We start from the raw sequence: 14,868 nt of genomic DNA on the forward strand, positions 1-14,868 counted from the left end.
ACGGGAACAGTGTGGCAGGAGATTCACAACCAGCCGACGGGAACAGTGTGGCAGGAGATTCGCAACCAGCCGACGGGAACAGTGTGGCAGGAGATTCACAACCAGCCGACGTGTACAGTGTGGCAGGAGATTCGCAACCAGCCGACGGGAACAGTGTGGCAGGAGATTCACAACCAGCCGACGTGTACAGTGTGGCAGCAGATTCGCAACCAGCCGACGTGTACAGTGTGGCAGCAGATTCACAACCAGCCGACGTGTACAGTGTGGCAGGAGATTCGCAACCAGCCGACGGGAACAGTGTGGCAGGAGATTCACAACCAGCCGACGTGTACAGTGTGGCAGCAGATTCACAACCAGCCGACGTGTACAGTGTGGCAGGAGATTCGCAACCAGCCGACGGGAACAGTGTGGCAGGAGATTCACAACCAGCCGACGGGAACAGTGTGGCAGGAGATTCGCAACCAGCCGACGGGAACAGTGTGGCAGGAGATTCGCAACCAGCCGACGTGTACAGTGTGGCAGGAGATTCGCAACCAGCCGACGGGAACAGTGTGGCAGCAGATTCGCAACCAGCCGACGTGTACAGTGTGGCAGGAGATTCGCAACCAGCCGACGGGAACAGTGTGGCAGCAGATTCGCAACCAGCCGACGTGTACAGTGTGGCAGGAGATTCGCAACCAGCCGACGGGAACAGTGTGGCAGCAGATTCGCAACCGAGAACTCCTCTTATCCACGACCCTATTACGTGCGACTTCTATTATCCACGACTCCAATTATCCACAGGCGCTTATGTAGTGTCCGTGAAATCTCCTATTGACACGCAGCCCGAAGATCCCAATTATCCGCTGTCATCTGCAACTCTTCCCCTAAGTCTTTACTTAATGGCTCCAATTGTCATCGATCTTTCCTCGCGGGTAAGTGGAGAAAATGTGTGGATAACCCCGCGGATAATAAGACCCGCAATATCGGTCCCCTATATTGTGATGGACAAAAGGAGCGTTCGCAGCCTCCCTTCGCCCCAGCAGACACCCGCCCACCAGACACCCGCCCACCAGACACCCACCAGACACCCGCCCACCAGACACCCACCCACCAGACACCCGCCCACCAGACACCCGCCCACCAGACACCCACCCACCAGACACCCGCCCACCAGACACCCGCCCACCAGACACCCACCAGACACCCGCCCACCAGACACCCGCCCACCAGACACCCACCAGACACCCGCCCACCAGACACCCGCCCACCAGACACCCACCCACCAGACACCCGCCCACCCGACACCCGCCCACCAGACACCCGCCCACCAGACACCCACCAGACACCCGCCCACCAGACACCCACCCACCAGACACCCGCCCACCAGGCATCAACGAGACCGCGCTCCCCGACAGCACCGCCGCTGAGTGGGGCGACGAGCGGGGACGGTACCTCCTTGAGAAGCTCCAGCAGGGGAGTAGCCCCAACGTCCTCGACTCTTTCTTCGTCCATGCAGGCCAAGTAGAACGCCTGGGCGTCGTACGCGGCCAGATTCTCACGTTTGACGAACGTGCCGTTCTCTACGCACCAGGCACAAATCAGCTCCTTAACGCTCGTCGCAAAACGACGCGAACCAACTTGGAGGCTTCAAGTGGCGGGCGTCCAATGAACACGTTATCGGGGAGCCACCACCACGCTGCGTGGCTTTCACAACACGCAGCTCATCAGTGACCCCACCACCACACCGCATAACTTCCACAACACGCAGCTCATCAGTGACCCCACCACCACACCGCATAACTTCCACAACACGCAGCTCATCAGTGACCCCACCACCACACCGCATAACTTCCACAACACGCAGCTCATCAGTGACCCCACCACCACACCGCATAACTTTCACAACACGCAGCTCATCAGTGACCCCACCACCACACCGCATAACTTCCACAACACGCAGCTCATCAGTCAGCCTACCACCACACCGCACGGCTTCTATCTTCCAAGAAAGCAATGGGCGGCGCTAAACTGGATCTGCACAAACCATGGAAGATGCGGACACCTAATGCATTAGTGGACGCTAAAAGATAGGACTGCGGATGCAAACACCAACTTGACAGAAAAATGTTGCACTGCTTAAATGTGAAGGCGCTGTATCTTCAATTCACCAACTTTCAGGCAAATAAACTGAACAGCTCGATCACGTATACATTAACGTCCAATAGTTGCTCTTCATTGGCCTATGAAAGGCATTGTCATGTGAAACCAAATCTGGTGTTTGGCTTGCGCAGATTCGAGGGCTCGCTACTGCCTCCAAATATTCTTCCCCACATTTCCGTGACAAATGCAGAGCGGCACTGTCTTGCGCTTGACTCTGCGGCAAATTGAAGGCACAAATGCGCATTTTGAGCTAAACTGGGACCCACATCTGACAGAGATCTAGGGCCTTGCCAATAAACAACTTCTGGCAGTTCTTCAATCCTGGCTCTGCTAAATGTCAAAACCAGTTCTTATTAAAACAATCTGGCAGTTCACAAGCATTGTTTTAAGCAAGTCTGACTCTGCTGGTGAGATGACTGTCGAAACTGGTCCAGAGTTTGCTCGTGTTTAACCAATGCTGCTGAAATAACGCACTCCCAGAGGCCTGTTTGGCTGATGGGATGTGTATACGAAATACTTGTAGTTGTTTATGTGGAGGGACAGGTATGGGATGGAGGAGAGTCATCTGCTTATATTTTTTACAACCTCGCTCATGGTTAAGTTTGCGTTGTCTACATGACACCGGCGCCCTTGACTCTCAGTGATATCCGAAGACGAAACCCACGTGAGTGACAGCAGTGTTCTGCATTCGAGTGGGAAAAGTACCGAGCCTGTTTTTGATGAGCTCCAGATTGTGATGGAAGCTGATGTCCCAGACGCTCCAGCGCTTCTTCCCTCCCGGAGGCGGGTAGCGCGCACCCCAGCGCCCGCACGCGTAGCGGTAGAAGTCTCCACAGGGAGGCACGCTTGGGTCCATGTAGGTGAGCATCTGTGTCGCCGCACTGACGCACACATCGCTCATGCAAGTCTTGAGCTCCTCCTTCTTGGGCTCTGTGGACACATTTCACAATTATCACCGAGGCTTCGTTAGTCGATCAGACGAACTTTTTTCAAAATGTACAGGGCATCGGGCGCATTTCTGCGCGGTGTTTGTATGATCTCCCCCTGTTCTGCACGGGTTTCCTTTCATGAGAAAAAAAAAAACCACACACACAATGTAACTAGTATTGGGCAATATATCAATGCTGAAAAACTACCAGCAAATTACTCAGCTGGGATCACACACAGCAGCAACATCACTCCCTACTGCAAAAAACTTGTGAGGATCCTCAGGGTACACAAGCATGGGAGCAGGCCAGTGTCCCCATCACCAATGGTTCCACTCAATCGCCACGGAAATCTGTTTCAGCCATTTTTTCAATATGTAAATCTGACCCATACTTTGTAACAAATCATGAATGAAAAATGCAGCTTTACAAGCAATACCATCACAAAAATCATAACACGCAGTAAGGAATAATAAATTGTTGGAACTAAACACAATAAGCATCGTCACATAAGTACAGCTGCAACCACCAGCACACGGTACACAATCACCCTCGACAACAGAATCAGGACTGAGATGCTAAATGGAGAAATGAAGCACCTCCTGCAACAGATGTAAATGCAGGGCAGGACAATGCGACGCATTTCACAGTCTGGGACTCGTGACCACGGCCGCACTTCGATCCCGACCCTGACGAGCCTGCTGTATATTTGGAGTTGGCGTGTTCACTCCGTGGTCGCGTGGATTTTTCTCCGAGTCCTCCGGTTTTTCCCTTTACATTTAGAAACAACGTCACGTTTAGAGTATTTGGCTGCTGCTATACATTTCCACGTGGTGATGATAAGCCACTTAGTTGAGCCATCATTTGTGATGGCCAGGTCACTTCTGAAAAAAGAGCTACACAGCTCAGTGGGGCCTTACCTGGTAAAATAAAAAAAAAGTTTAGTTTTTTCATAGTTTACTTTGGGCCACCCCTCGTCGTCCACTCGTCGAAGACCGGGGCGTCTGCTGTTCGGTCGGTGGTGAGGCGTTGGGCTCGTGATGTTGCATGCGTCCCATGACTCCATACCGTTTGGATGATGGCTCGGTGGCAGCTGCATGGATATCATGCAGATTCAACTCGCCCGTTGTCCTGCAGTAATTAGTGCCGTATAAGCACTGCAATGTGTGATGAAGATAGCAAACCAAGGACGATCGCCATGGTAACAGGAGCGATAACGTCTGTTCATGCGCAGCAGTGAGATGAATTGGGCATCACAGGAAGCGTGTGAAACATCACACGCTTCAGGGAGATCTTCATCTAGTGGATGCCAATAATTATTATTGTTATGTGATGGTTATTATTATGGTGATGTTTATAATAATGGTGGTGATGGTTATGATGTTGATGATGGTGGTCATGATGGTTATGATGTTTAATGATGATGTTGATGGTGGTGATGGTTATGATGATGTTGATGATGGTCATGATAAATAGCATCCGCCAAGAGTGCCTCCATTTTCACAGACGACAAGAGGAGTCTCGCTGTAGCTATAGAGTAACCATTGGCGTACACCTGAAATCAGGTGACACCTACAATGTTCGAGGTGAGGCTTGGTTTTGCAGGATCTGGTGAATCTCTTCCCGAGTGACCCTGCCCAGGGAGCATGCTTCTAATCCAGCACTAGGGGGCAAGGTTTGGTGGATCACAACACCGCGTGAAACTGCCTCTCGACTCAAGGGTGAGGTACAATCTCCTGGCTTGTCAGGGTATGACAGTACAGCAAGTGGGTTAATGTCCATCTGTACAGGGTATGAATGTTACCCACCCCCCCTCTCCATGGCACGCATCGGTTTTCTCCAGGTTCTCCGGCTTCATGAAGTTGACCAAACATCCCAATATAGGACTACAGAACTTGGGCAATCGTCGGCACCGGTTCCCGGTCGCCTTCCCGCCGGTGTTTACGGCGTCGCCATCACCAAAACGTTGCAAAACATCATCAAAACACTTGCGAGATGCAATTCGCACGAACGACGCGATGCAAAGGTAAAACGTTGTAATGACTATCGCAGGGTTTACCTTTGCGGGAGTAGTTTGCGCCCAAGACGATGACGGCAACAAACAGGACGGCGATGAGGAACACGTAGCAGTATTCTCGCTTGAACTGAAAGCATTGCTGGCTGCTCCACCGCTCAGTGTTCCGCAGCTGAAAGAGGAAATATCAGTCATTTCATTCAAGCGGCGTCGCTCTCGCGTAGACAATGCCCAACCTCTGCCACACATTCAGTTCAACTGTGAAAGGAACCGTTTGTATGGAAGTTATGAAACACCTAGACACATAACGAGCACGGAGACCGACGCAGACAAGTGGAAAAGCAGCAACAGCTATGAGTGAACTAATTGCCCACGCTCTGCGGCCCTCTACATATTTAGATGTCACGAGAGTTCATACATGCGGGAGACCATTGGAGCACCCTGAGAAAATACATGTGTGAGAGCGCAACACTCTATCCCTCGTACAGATGGAGATGACTCCACTTGCGGAAGTGACATCTCTTGGAAAGGCAGCGTACGGCGACCTCGACACCCACACAGAGCGTCAGGGAGGAGGGCCATCTCCCAAAATGTCATTGCACATGGAGAAAGGACACTGGCTGAAAACATTGCCTATTTTATATATTTATTTTTACTAGTAGGAACCTCCTGGTTCCACCAGCCCACAGGGGATTATTGTGTCCGTCCGTCTGTCGTGCATCTAAAAATGGGAGGGGTGGGGCTGGGTGGAAAGGGGAGGGTGGGGAGGGGCTGGGTGGGGAGGGGAGGGTGAGGAGGGGCTGGGTGGGATGGGTGGGGCTGGGTGGGGTGAGGAGAGTGGGGAGGGGCTGGGTGGGTGGGGAGGGTGGGGAGGGGCTGGATGGGGAGGGTGGGGAGAGGCTGGGTGGGGAGGGTGGGGCTGGGTGGGGGGTGGGAGGGGTGGGGCTGGGTGGGGAAGGGAGGGTGGGGAGGGGCTGGGTGGGGAGGGTGGGGAGGGGCTGGGTGGGGAGGGTGGGGCTGGGTGGGGGATGGGATGGGTGGGGCTGGGTGGGGCTGGGTGGGGAGGGGCTGGTCACCCCGTGGTGCCCTTAGAAAACTCAACGTTTAACCTACTCATGCCGGCTTGTGCCCGCCCTCACAGTCGGGCATATTTGCGGAATACACCACGCCGCCGTTGACCCTGGCCATTGACCGAGCAACCCAACGTTCCTACCAGCTCCCTCCGCAGGAATGTGTTACTTTTCATGCCACAAATGTGTTGAGTTTTTGTTATTTGTGCTTGTGCACCACTGTCAGTGCAGTCTCGACCAAATAAGTTGTTTCATTTTGTATAGGTTACATGACAATATGAATCGAGATCGTAATAATTATCGCTAGTATTACACTATTAACCAGGAAAGCCTCACAGAGTCTCAAGACTCTTTCTCGAGGGGGGTCCTGCCAAGTTTTCGCAGTGGAGGGCGATGTTGCTGCTACTGTGTGTCATCCCCGATTGAGTAATGTTTTGTTGTTGCTTTCGGATGTTTGAAATAATCCCCCACTGTGTGTGTGGGTTTAGCACTGGCAGGAAACCAGAAAGCCTGAAAGGCCTCCCCATGCCATTACTGTCCCTCACCATCTTGCATGCCACCTCACTCCTGCACGTGACCCACCCCCGTTGCTCCATCTCCACGGTGGTCATCCCTCGGGTGCTTTCTCTTCTCCCGCTGACATTCCATCACCAGTTTTGGCCATCCGCGTAATTCCAAGCGTGCGTCTTTACGCACTGATACCGACTGCAAACTTTTTCAAGCTCACTGGCACGGCGCTTTTAATGACCGAATTTAGTTCCCGAAACACCGCTGCTTACTCTCGTTGCCTCTTTAGTAAATGTTAAATTGTAAGAAATTAAAGCAATTGTTATTATCTGTTATTATTTTAGCGATGTACTTGTTCATTGTGTTAAGTGTTAATTACGTAAGTGCAATGAAACATTAATATGTATGCGTTATTCAATTATTTAACAGGAGGCCAGACCTCCCCTTAACGTAGAAATGATCTCCTCCCAATGAGACCGGCTTGGAGAAGATGTGACTATTATACAGAAACTCATTATAACCTAACATACCGCACCTCACTATAAGATAACATACCTCGTTAAAGGATAACATACCGCACCTCACTATAGAATCACACACCACGCCTCACTATAGAATCACACACCACGCCTCACTATAGAATCACACACCACGCCTCACTATAGAATCACACACCATGCCTCACTATAGAATCACACACCACGCCTCACTATAGAATCACACACCATGCCTCGCTATAGAATCACACACCATGCCTCACTATAGAATCACACACCATGCCTCACTTTAGAATCACACACCATGCCTCACTATAGAATCACACACCATGCCTCACTATAGAATCACACACCATGCCTCACTATAGAATCACACACCATGCCTCACTATAGAATCACACACCATGCCTCACTATAGAATCACACACCATGCCTCGCTATAGAATCACACACCATGCCTCACTTTAGAATCACACACCATGCCTCACTATAGAATTACACACCATGCCTCACTATAGAATCACACACCATGCCTCACTATAGAATCACACACCATGCCTCACTATAGAATCACACACCATGCCTCACTATAGAATCACACACCATGCCTCGCTATAGAATCACACACCATGCCTCACTTTAGAATCACACACCATGCCTCACTATAGAATCACACACCATGCCTCACTATAGAATCACACACCATGCCTCACTATAGAATCACACACCATGCCTCACTATAGAATCACACACCATGCCAGATGATTTATTACAGTAGTAGACCAGGTCTCTGGTTGTTGAGGAAACGCGCCATCTCTTGATGACTGTGGGCATTTGACACACACACTCACACGAGCTGCTGCTGTTGTTGTACATTCCGGACCCTACCCCGTGTGTACCGCATGACCACCTGGTCCCATGACTACCCACTTCCTCATAGCAATGTGAAGTGAAAGATGCCAATACAAATCATACCTCGGGTTGCAGTTGCAAATGGAACTATAGTCTAGTCAATCTAATGAAATCGACACTTTTGTTTTAATGTCTAAAGAGAGGCAACTGGTTTGAAAATGGAAGGGGTCTTATATAGATGGACAGGTATCAGACTGGAGCTTGCCATGACAGATGAAGCTCCCATTCTTGTGTCTTGGCTGGTACGGGAAGTTGTCAGTATTGATGACAAATGAAGGTGAATAATTCTGCTGCTCATCTTCTTAAGCAATGCCCTAATCTGCAACACTGCACGTGACATTTTTATACTTTGAATGTCACCTTGGAAATTTCTGGAGATTGAGCAACATCTCATTTGCAGGATGTGACTATCGCACACCCAGTGCTAAGTAATGAAAGTGCACACCGCCGGTTCATATAGAATGTGATGGTATTTTGTACAGCATCGCGATTCGTGCAAAAATGCAGCTCACAATGCCGCGGAGTGAGTGACTCGCACCGTCCTCGTACGGAGGCGCGGGGGAGCAGGCACTTGGTTTCGCTGGTAATTACAATTCTGGCGAATTGTCCGATGATGCTGGATGTAATTACCAGTGAAACGCCGTACTCAAAAACTGTAAATGTGTGGATTCACTCTTCGACACACCCGTGGGCTAAAGTAGTGAACTATTTTGTCTTTTGTCAACGTGACACTTTTTTGCTGATTGGCCGTGTCGGGTGTTTGAGGGTTACGACACATTTATAAATAGCACGATCTAACCCAAAAACGTTTATTATGAATATTGGTCGCGAAAGCCTACGTGTTACATTTTATCTGTATTAGTCTATTCCACAAAATGATTGATGCTATGTACAGAATATAGTCGATGGTACAGAAACCTTTCCTAAATCTTAGTGAACAATGATGCATAAAATACGTGCGGTAAGAGGTTGAACATTTTAAATATATTTTTTACTCGTTTTTTCATTCGCATTAATTTAACAATCTGTGAATGTGTTCAATTATCTATTAGTGTATGAAAATAGAAAATACGAATACCTGATTGGTATATTATACCATTTATATTTAAATTGGGTTGCTCAGAAACAGCAGTGTGGTAAATATCGTGTAAAAAAACACTTGCGGTAAGTCACTGGGCTTCGGAGAATAATAAAAACTGCCTGACACGTGGCGCGTGTGACATGCACAGTCCTCGACTTACGACTACTCGCACTTACCAATCAGCTTCTATGCTTCTATGTAATACTGCCCATACCTGTATTCCCACAAATATGCTAAATTCCTCTTGAAATGCAAATTCATGTGTCAAGGCGCCCCTTCCCCCCTCCAACCCAGCTTAAATATACGCTGCCAAGCCTGGTGGTGCCCATTCAGATGCTGTCTTCCCGACAGACCTGTTCTTCACCTGAGGACGGCTGTTTGCATTGTGGCCGAAACGTCGTGAGAATTATTTAATAATGTTTTATTTTTATTATTTTATTATTTCCCTTCTACGTGACTTTACCGAAAGAACCAAGAAGATACTGCACAGTGATACATTTATTTTTAAACACATTGACTAAACACGCGAACTCACGCTTGCTTGCAAGCTGAACGGCGAGATGTAACAAGTCACCCTCGCGCTGGGAGTTCGATTCCCACTCACGGACAGCACCAGTGACGATTATCGGAACAGGTCCTGGGCCTCCCCGAGGTCGACTCAGCCTCAAATTAGCACCTGGCGTGGTGTGTAAACATCGCCACTGGGGAGACAAAGGTGGCTGGGAGTGGTGCTGGCCACCCCCCGAGTGTGCCGTGCCGGCCTTCATAGCTGCTGCTGGCTCACAGCCAGCAGCAGCTGCTGCCTGTTACAGCAGCAGCAGCCTGTTACAGCAGCAGCAGCAGCCTGTTACAGCAGCAGCAGCAGCCTGTTACAGCAGCAGCAGCAGCCTGTTACAGCAGCAGCAGCAGCCTGTTACAGCAGCAGCAGCAGCCTGTTACAGCAGCAGCAGCAGCCTGTTACAGCAGCAGCAGCAGCCTGTTACAGCAGCAGCAGCAGCCTGTTACAGCAGCAGCAGCAGCAGCCTGTTACAGCAGCAGCAGCAGCCTGTTACAGCAGCAGCAGCAGCAGCCTGTTACAGCAGCAGCAGCAGCCTGTTACAGCAGCAGCAGCAGCCTGTTACAGCAGCAGCAGCAGCCTGTTACAGCAGCAGCAGCAGCCTGTTACAGCAGCAGCAGCAGCCTGTTACAGCAGCAGCAGCAGCCTGTTACAGCAGCAGCAGCAGCCTGTTACAGCAGCAGCAGCAGCCTGTTACAGCAGCAGCAGCTGCCTGTTACAGCAGCAGCAGCTGCCTGTTACAGCAGCAGCAGCTGCCTGTTACAGCAGCAGCAGCTGCCTGTTACAGCAGCAGCAGCTGCCTGTTACAGCAGCAGCTGCCTGTTACAGCAGCAGCAGCCTGTTACAGCAGCAGCAGCCTGTTACAGCAACAGCTGCCTGTTACAGCAACAGCTGCCTGTTACAGCAGCAGCAGCCTGTTACAGCAACAGCTGCCTGTTACAGCAGCAGCAGCCTGTTACAGCAGCAGCAGCAGCCTGTTACAGCAGCAGCAGCCTGTTACAGCAGCAGCCTGTAACAGCAGCTGCCTGTTACAGCAGCAGCAGCAGCCTGTTACAGCAGCTGTCTGTGACAGCAGCAGCAGCAGCCTGTTACAGCAGCAGCAGCAGCCTGTTACAGCAGCAGCAGCAGCCTGTTACAGCAGCAGCAACAGCCTGTTACAGCAGCAGCAGCCTGTTACAGCAGCAGCCTGTAACAGCAGCTGCCTGTTACAGCAGCAGCAGCAGCCTGTTACAGCAGCAGCAGCCTGTGACAGCAGCAGCAGCCTGTGACAGCAGCAGCAGCCTGTTACAGCAGCAGCCTGTAACAGCAGCTGCCTGTTACAGCAGCAGCAGCAGCCTGTTACAGCAGCTGTCTGTGACAGCAGCAGCAGCAGCCTGTTACAGCAGCAGCAGCAGCCTGTTACAGCAGCAGCAGCAGCCTGTTACAGCAGCAGCAACAGCCTGTTACAGCAGCAGCAGCCTGTGACAGCAGCAGCAGCCTGTTACAGCAGCAGCAGCAGCTTGTTACAGCAGCAGCTGATGCCTGTTACAGCAGCAGCTGATGCCTGTTACAGCAGCAGCAGCAGCCTGTGACAGCAGCAGCAGCAGCTGCCTGTTACAGCAGCAGCCGCAGCAGCCTGTGACAGCAACAGCAGCAGCTGCCTGTTACAGCAGCAGCCGCAGCAGCCTGTGACAGCAACAGCAGCAGCCTGTTACAGCAGCAGCCGCAGCCTGTTACAGCAGCAGCAGCTCCCTGTGACAGCAGCAGCAGCCTGTTACAGCAGCAGCAGCAGCCTGTTACAGCAGCAGCAGCCTGTTACAGCAGCAGCAGCTCCCTGTGACAGCAGCAGCAGCCTGTTACAGCAGCAGCAGCAGCCTGTTACAGCAGCAGCAGCCTGTTACAGCAGCAGCAGCAGCCTGTTACAGCAGCAGCAGCTCCCTGTTACAGCAGCAGCAGCAGCCTGTTACAGCAGCAGCAGCAGCCTGTTACAGCAGCAGCAGCAGCCTGTTACAGCAGCAGCAGCCTGTTACAGCAGCAGCAACAGCCTGTTACAGCAGCAGCAGCAGCTGCCTGTTACAGCAGCAGCAGCAGCAGCCTGTGACAGCAGCAGCAGCAGCCTGTTACAGCAGCAGCAGCAGCCTGTTACAGCAGCAGCAGCAGCAGCAGCTGCCTGTTACAGCAGCAGCAGCAGCCTGTGACAGCAGCAGCAGCCTGTTACAGCAGTAGCAGCAGCTGCCTGTTACAGCAGCAGCAGCAGCCTGTGACAGCAGCAGCAGCCTGTTACAGCAGCAGCAGCTCCCTGTGACAGCAGCAGCAGCCTGTTACAGCAGCAGCAGCTGCCTGTGACAGCAGCAGCCTGTGACAGCAGCAGCAGCAGCCTGTTACAGCAGCAGCAGCAGCCTGTGACAGCAGCAGCAGCCTGTTACAGCAACAGCAGCAGCTCCCTGTGACAGCAGCAGCAGCAGCCTGTTACAGCAGCAGCAGCTGCCTGTGACAGCAGCAGCCTGTGACAGCAGCAGCAGCAGCCTGTTACAGCAGCAGCAGCAGCCTGTGACAGCAGCAGCAGCCTGTTACAGCAGCAGCAGCAGCTCCCTGTGACAGCAGCAGCAGCCTGTTACAGCAGCAGCAGCAGCCTGTTACAGCAGCAGCAGCAGCAGCAGCCTGTTACAGCAGCAGCAGCAGCTCCCTGTGACAGCAGCAGCAGCCTGTTACAGCAGCAGCAGCAGCCTGTTACAGCAGCAGCAGCAGCCTGTTACAGCAGCAGCAGCAGCCTGTTACAGCAGCAGCAGCTCCCTGTTACAGCAGCAGCAGCCTGTTACAGCAGCAGCAGCAGCAGCCTGTTACAGCAGCAGCAGCCTGTTACAGCAGCACCAGCAGCCTGTTACAGCAGCAGCAGCCTGTTACAGCAGCAGCAGCAGCCTGTTACAGCAGCAGCAGCAGCTGCCTGTTACAGCAGCAGCAGCAGCCTGTGACAGCAGCAGCAGCAGCCTGTTACAGCAGCAGCAGCAGCCTGTTACAGCAGCAGCAGCAGCAGCCTGTTACAGCAGCAGCAGCAGCTGCCTGTTACAGCAGCAGCAGCAGCCTGTGACAGCAGCAGCAGCCTGTTACAGCAGCAGCAGCAGCTGCCTGTTACAGCAGCAGCAGCAGCCTGTGACAGCAGCAGCAGCCTGTTACAGCAGCAGCAGCAGCTCCCTGTGACAGCAGCAGCAGCCTGTTACAGCAGCAGCAGCTGCCTGTGACAGCAGCAGCCTGTGACAGCAGCAGCAGCAGCCTGTTACAGCAGCAGCAGCAGCCTGTGACAGCAGCAGCAGCCTGTTACAGCAGCAGCAGCAGCTCCCTGTGACAGCAGCAGCAGCCTGTTACAGCAGCAGCACCTGCCTGTGACAGCAGCAGCCTGTGACAGCAGCAGCAGAAGCAGCCTGTTACAGCAGCAGCAGCCTGTGACAGCAGCAGCAGCAGCCTGTGACAGCAGCAGCAGCAGCCTGTTACAGCAGCAGCAACAGCCTGTTACAGCAGCAGCCTGTGACAGCAGCAGCAGCCTGTTACAGCAGCAGCAGCAGCTTGTTACAGCAGCAGCTGCCTGTTACAGCAGCAGCAACAGCCTGTTACAGCAGCAGCCTGTGACAGCAGCAGCCTGTGACAGCAGCAGCAGCAGCTTGTTACAGCAGCAGCAGCAGCCTGTGACAGCAGCAGCATGTTACAGCAGCAGCAGCAGCCTGTTACAGCAGCAGCAGCCTGTTACAGCAGCAGCAGCAGCTCCCTGTGACAGCAGCAGCAGCAGCCTGTTACAGCAGCAGCAGCTGCCTGTGACAGCAGCAGCCTGTGACAGCAGCAGCAGCAGCCTGTTACAGCAGCAGCAGCAGCCTGTGACAGCAGCAGCCTGTGACAGCAGCTCCCTGTTACAGCAGCAGCAGCCTGTGACAGCAGCAGCCTGTGACAGCAGCTCCCTGTTACAGCAGCAGCAGCCTGTGACAGCAGCAGCCTGTGACAGCAGCTCCCTGTTACAGCAGCAGCTGCCTGTGACAGCAGCAGCAGCCTGTTACAGCAGCAGCCTGTGACAGCAGCAGCAGCCTGTTACAGCAGCAGCAGCAGCCTGTGACAGCAGCAGCCTGTGACAGCAGCTCCCTGTGACAGCAGCAGCAGCCTGTTACAGCAGCTGTCTGTGACAGCAGCAGCCTGTTACAGCAGCAGCAGCCTGTGACAGCAGCAGCAGCAGCTGCCTGGGGAATCTGAGTGGTAACTCTTTGTGCGTCTTCCGACCAACAAGCCAGCGTCAGGATTCAAATAAAGTGGAAATAAAATACACATTTTTGTTACTTTAATGTTGTATTTACTACTAGCTCATGAAGCCTGTCTTCATCGGGCAAAGGTATTCAATAAATGTAAATTACTTCATGTGTTTTTTTTACAATTTGTATTTACGATCTGACACGAACTACTCCAAAAATAATTATTTTTGCGCAAAAAAATACAAAATTGTTGACGATTTGATTCAACTTCTTAAATTTAAAGACGGAAACCGATCAATTGAAAGATTGCGTTCTTTTTTTTTTATTAGAAAGAATACAGATTTATGAACGTAATATTCCCTGAGGGGAAGCTCTCCCATCTTATATCGTTTTTGAATTATTGATATTTGAACATCATAAATTGCGTTTTCCCCCGTTCAAAACTGCTTCAATCCGACACATCTCAAAAACAATAACAGATAGAACAATGGTTATCGCTTTAATGTTATTTGCTGTTTAAGGTTCTATCAAATAAAAAAACCGCAATCTTATATTGTGAACGGCTTCTGAATGACACCAGGCACAAGCATGCTCATGGAGCACTTAAAATCGAGATTTGGGGGCCTTAAAATGAAAAATATCGGATTTCCAGATGTGTCTTGTTCTTTGTGTCCTAAAGGCTACCTGAGTTACAAATTGCAGCTGTCTGCCTTGTCGGGAAGTTCCCAGAAGGTGTTTGAGACAGACTCAGGTCTTTATTTATATAGAAGATACAGTATATGTTCAGTGTTACGTGCAAATGTACAATATTTCTTATTTTTATTGAACCGTAACACAATTTCATATCACTGACCGTACGGGCATTTAAATAGAACGCATTGCCGCGTTCCGACTTACGAACGGGCCACAGGAATTGTTTGTGTTCGTAAGTCGAGGACTGCCAAAGCGCTCGCTC

At 51.6% G+C, this 14,868-nt stretch overlaps 1 protein-coding gene across 1 annotated transcript in view; it reads right to left on the reverse strand.

The window, feature by feature from the left end:
• The window catches only part of LOC133343096 (endothelin-converting enzyme 2-like), a 92,113-nt gene that overhangs the window by 76,775 nt on the left and 470 nt on the right, over nucleotides 1-14,868 (reverse strand). Inside the window, exons 2-4 of the mRNA XM_061552600.1 lie at nucleotides 5,128-5,254; nucleotides 2,848-3,072; nucleotides 1,435-1,562 (exon numbers count right to left, since the gene is read on the reverse strand). Of these exons, the coding sequence (XP_061408584.1) occupies nucleotides 1,435-1,562; nucleotides 2,848-3,072; nucleotides 5,128-5,254 (480 nt within the window). The remainder of the gene's footprint in view (nucleotides 1-1,434; nucleotides 1,563-2,847; nucleotides 3,073-5,127; nucleotides 5,255-14,868) is intronic.

The sequence above is a fragment of the Lethenteron reissneri genome, chromosome 16 (assembly GCF_015708825.2).
Source record: "Lethenteron reissneri isolate LAM-NWPU_2019-01 chromosome 16, ASM1570882v1, whole genome shotgun sequence".
NCBI lineage: Eukaryota > Metazoa > Chordata > Hyperoartia > Petromyzontiformes > Petromyzontidae > Lethenteron > Lethenteron reissneri.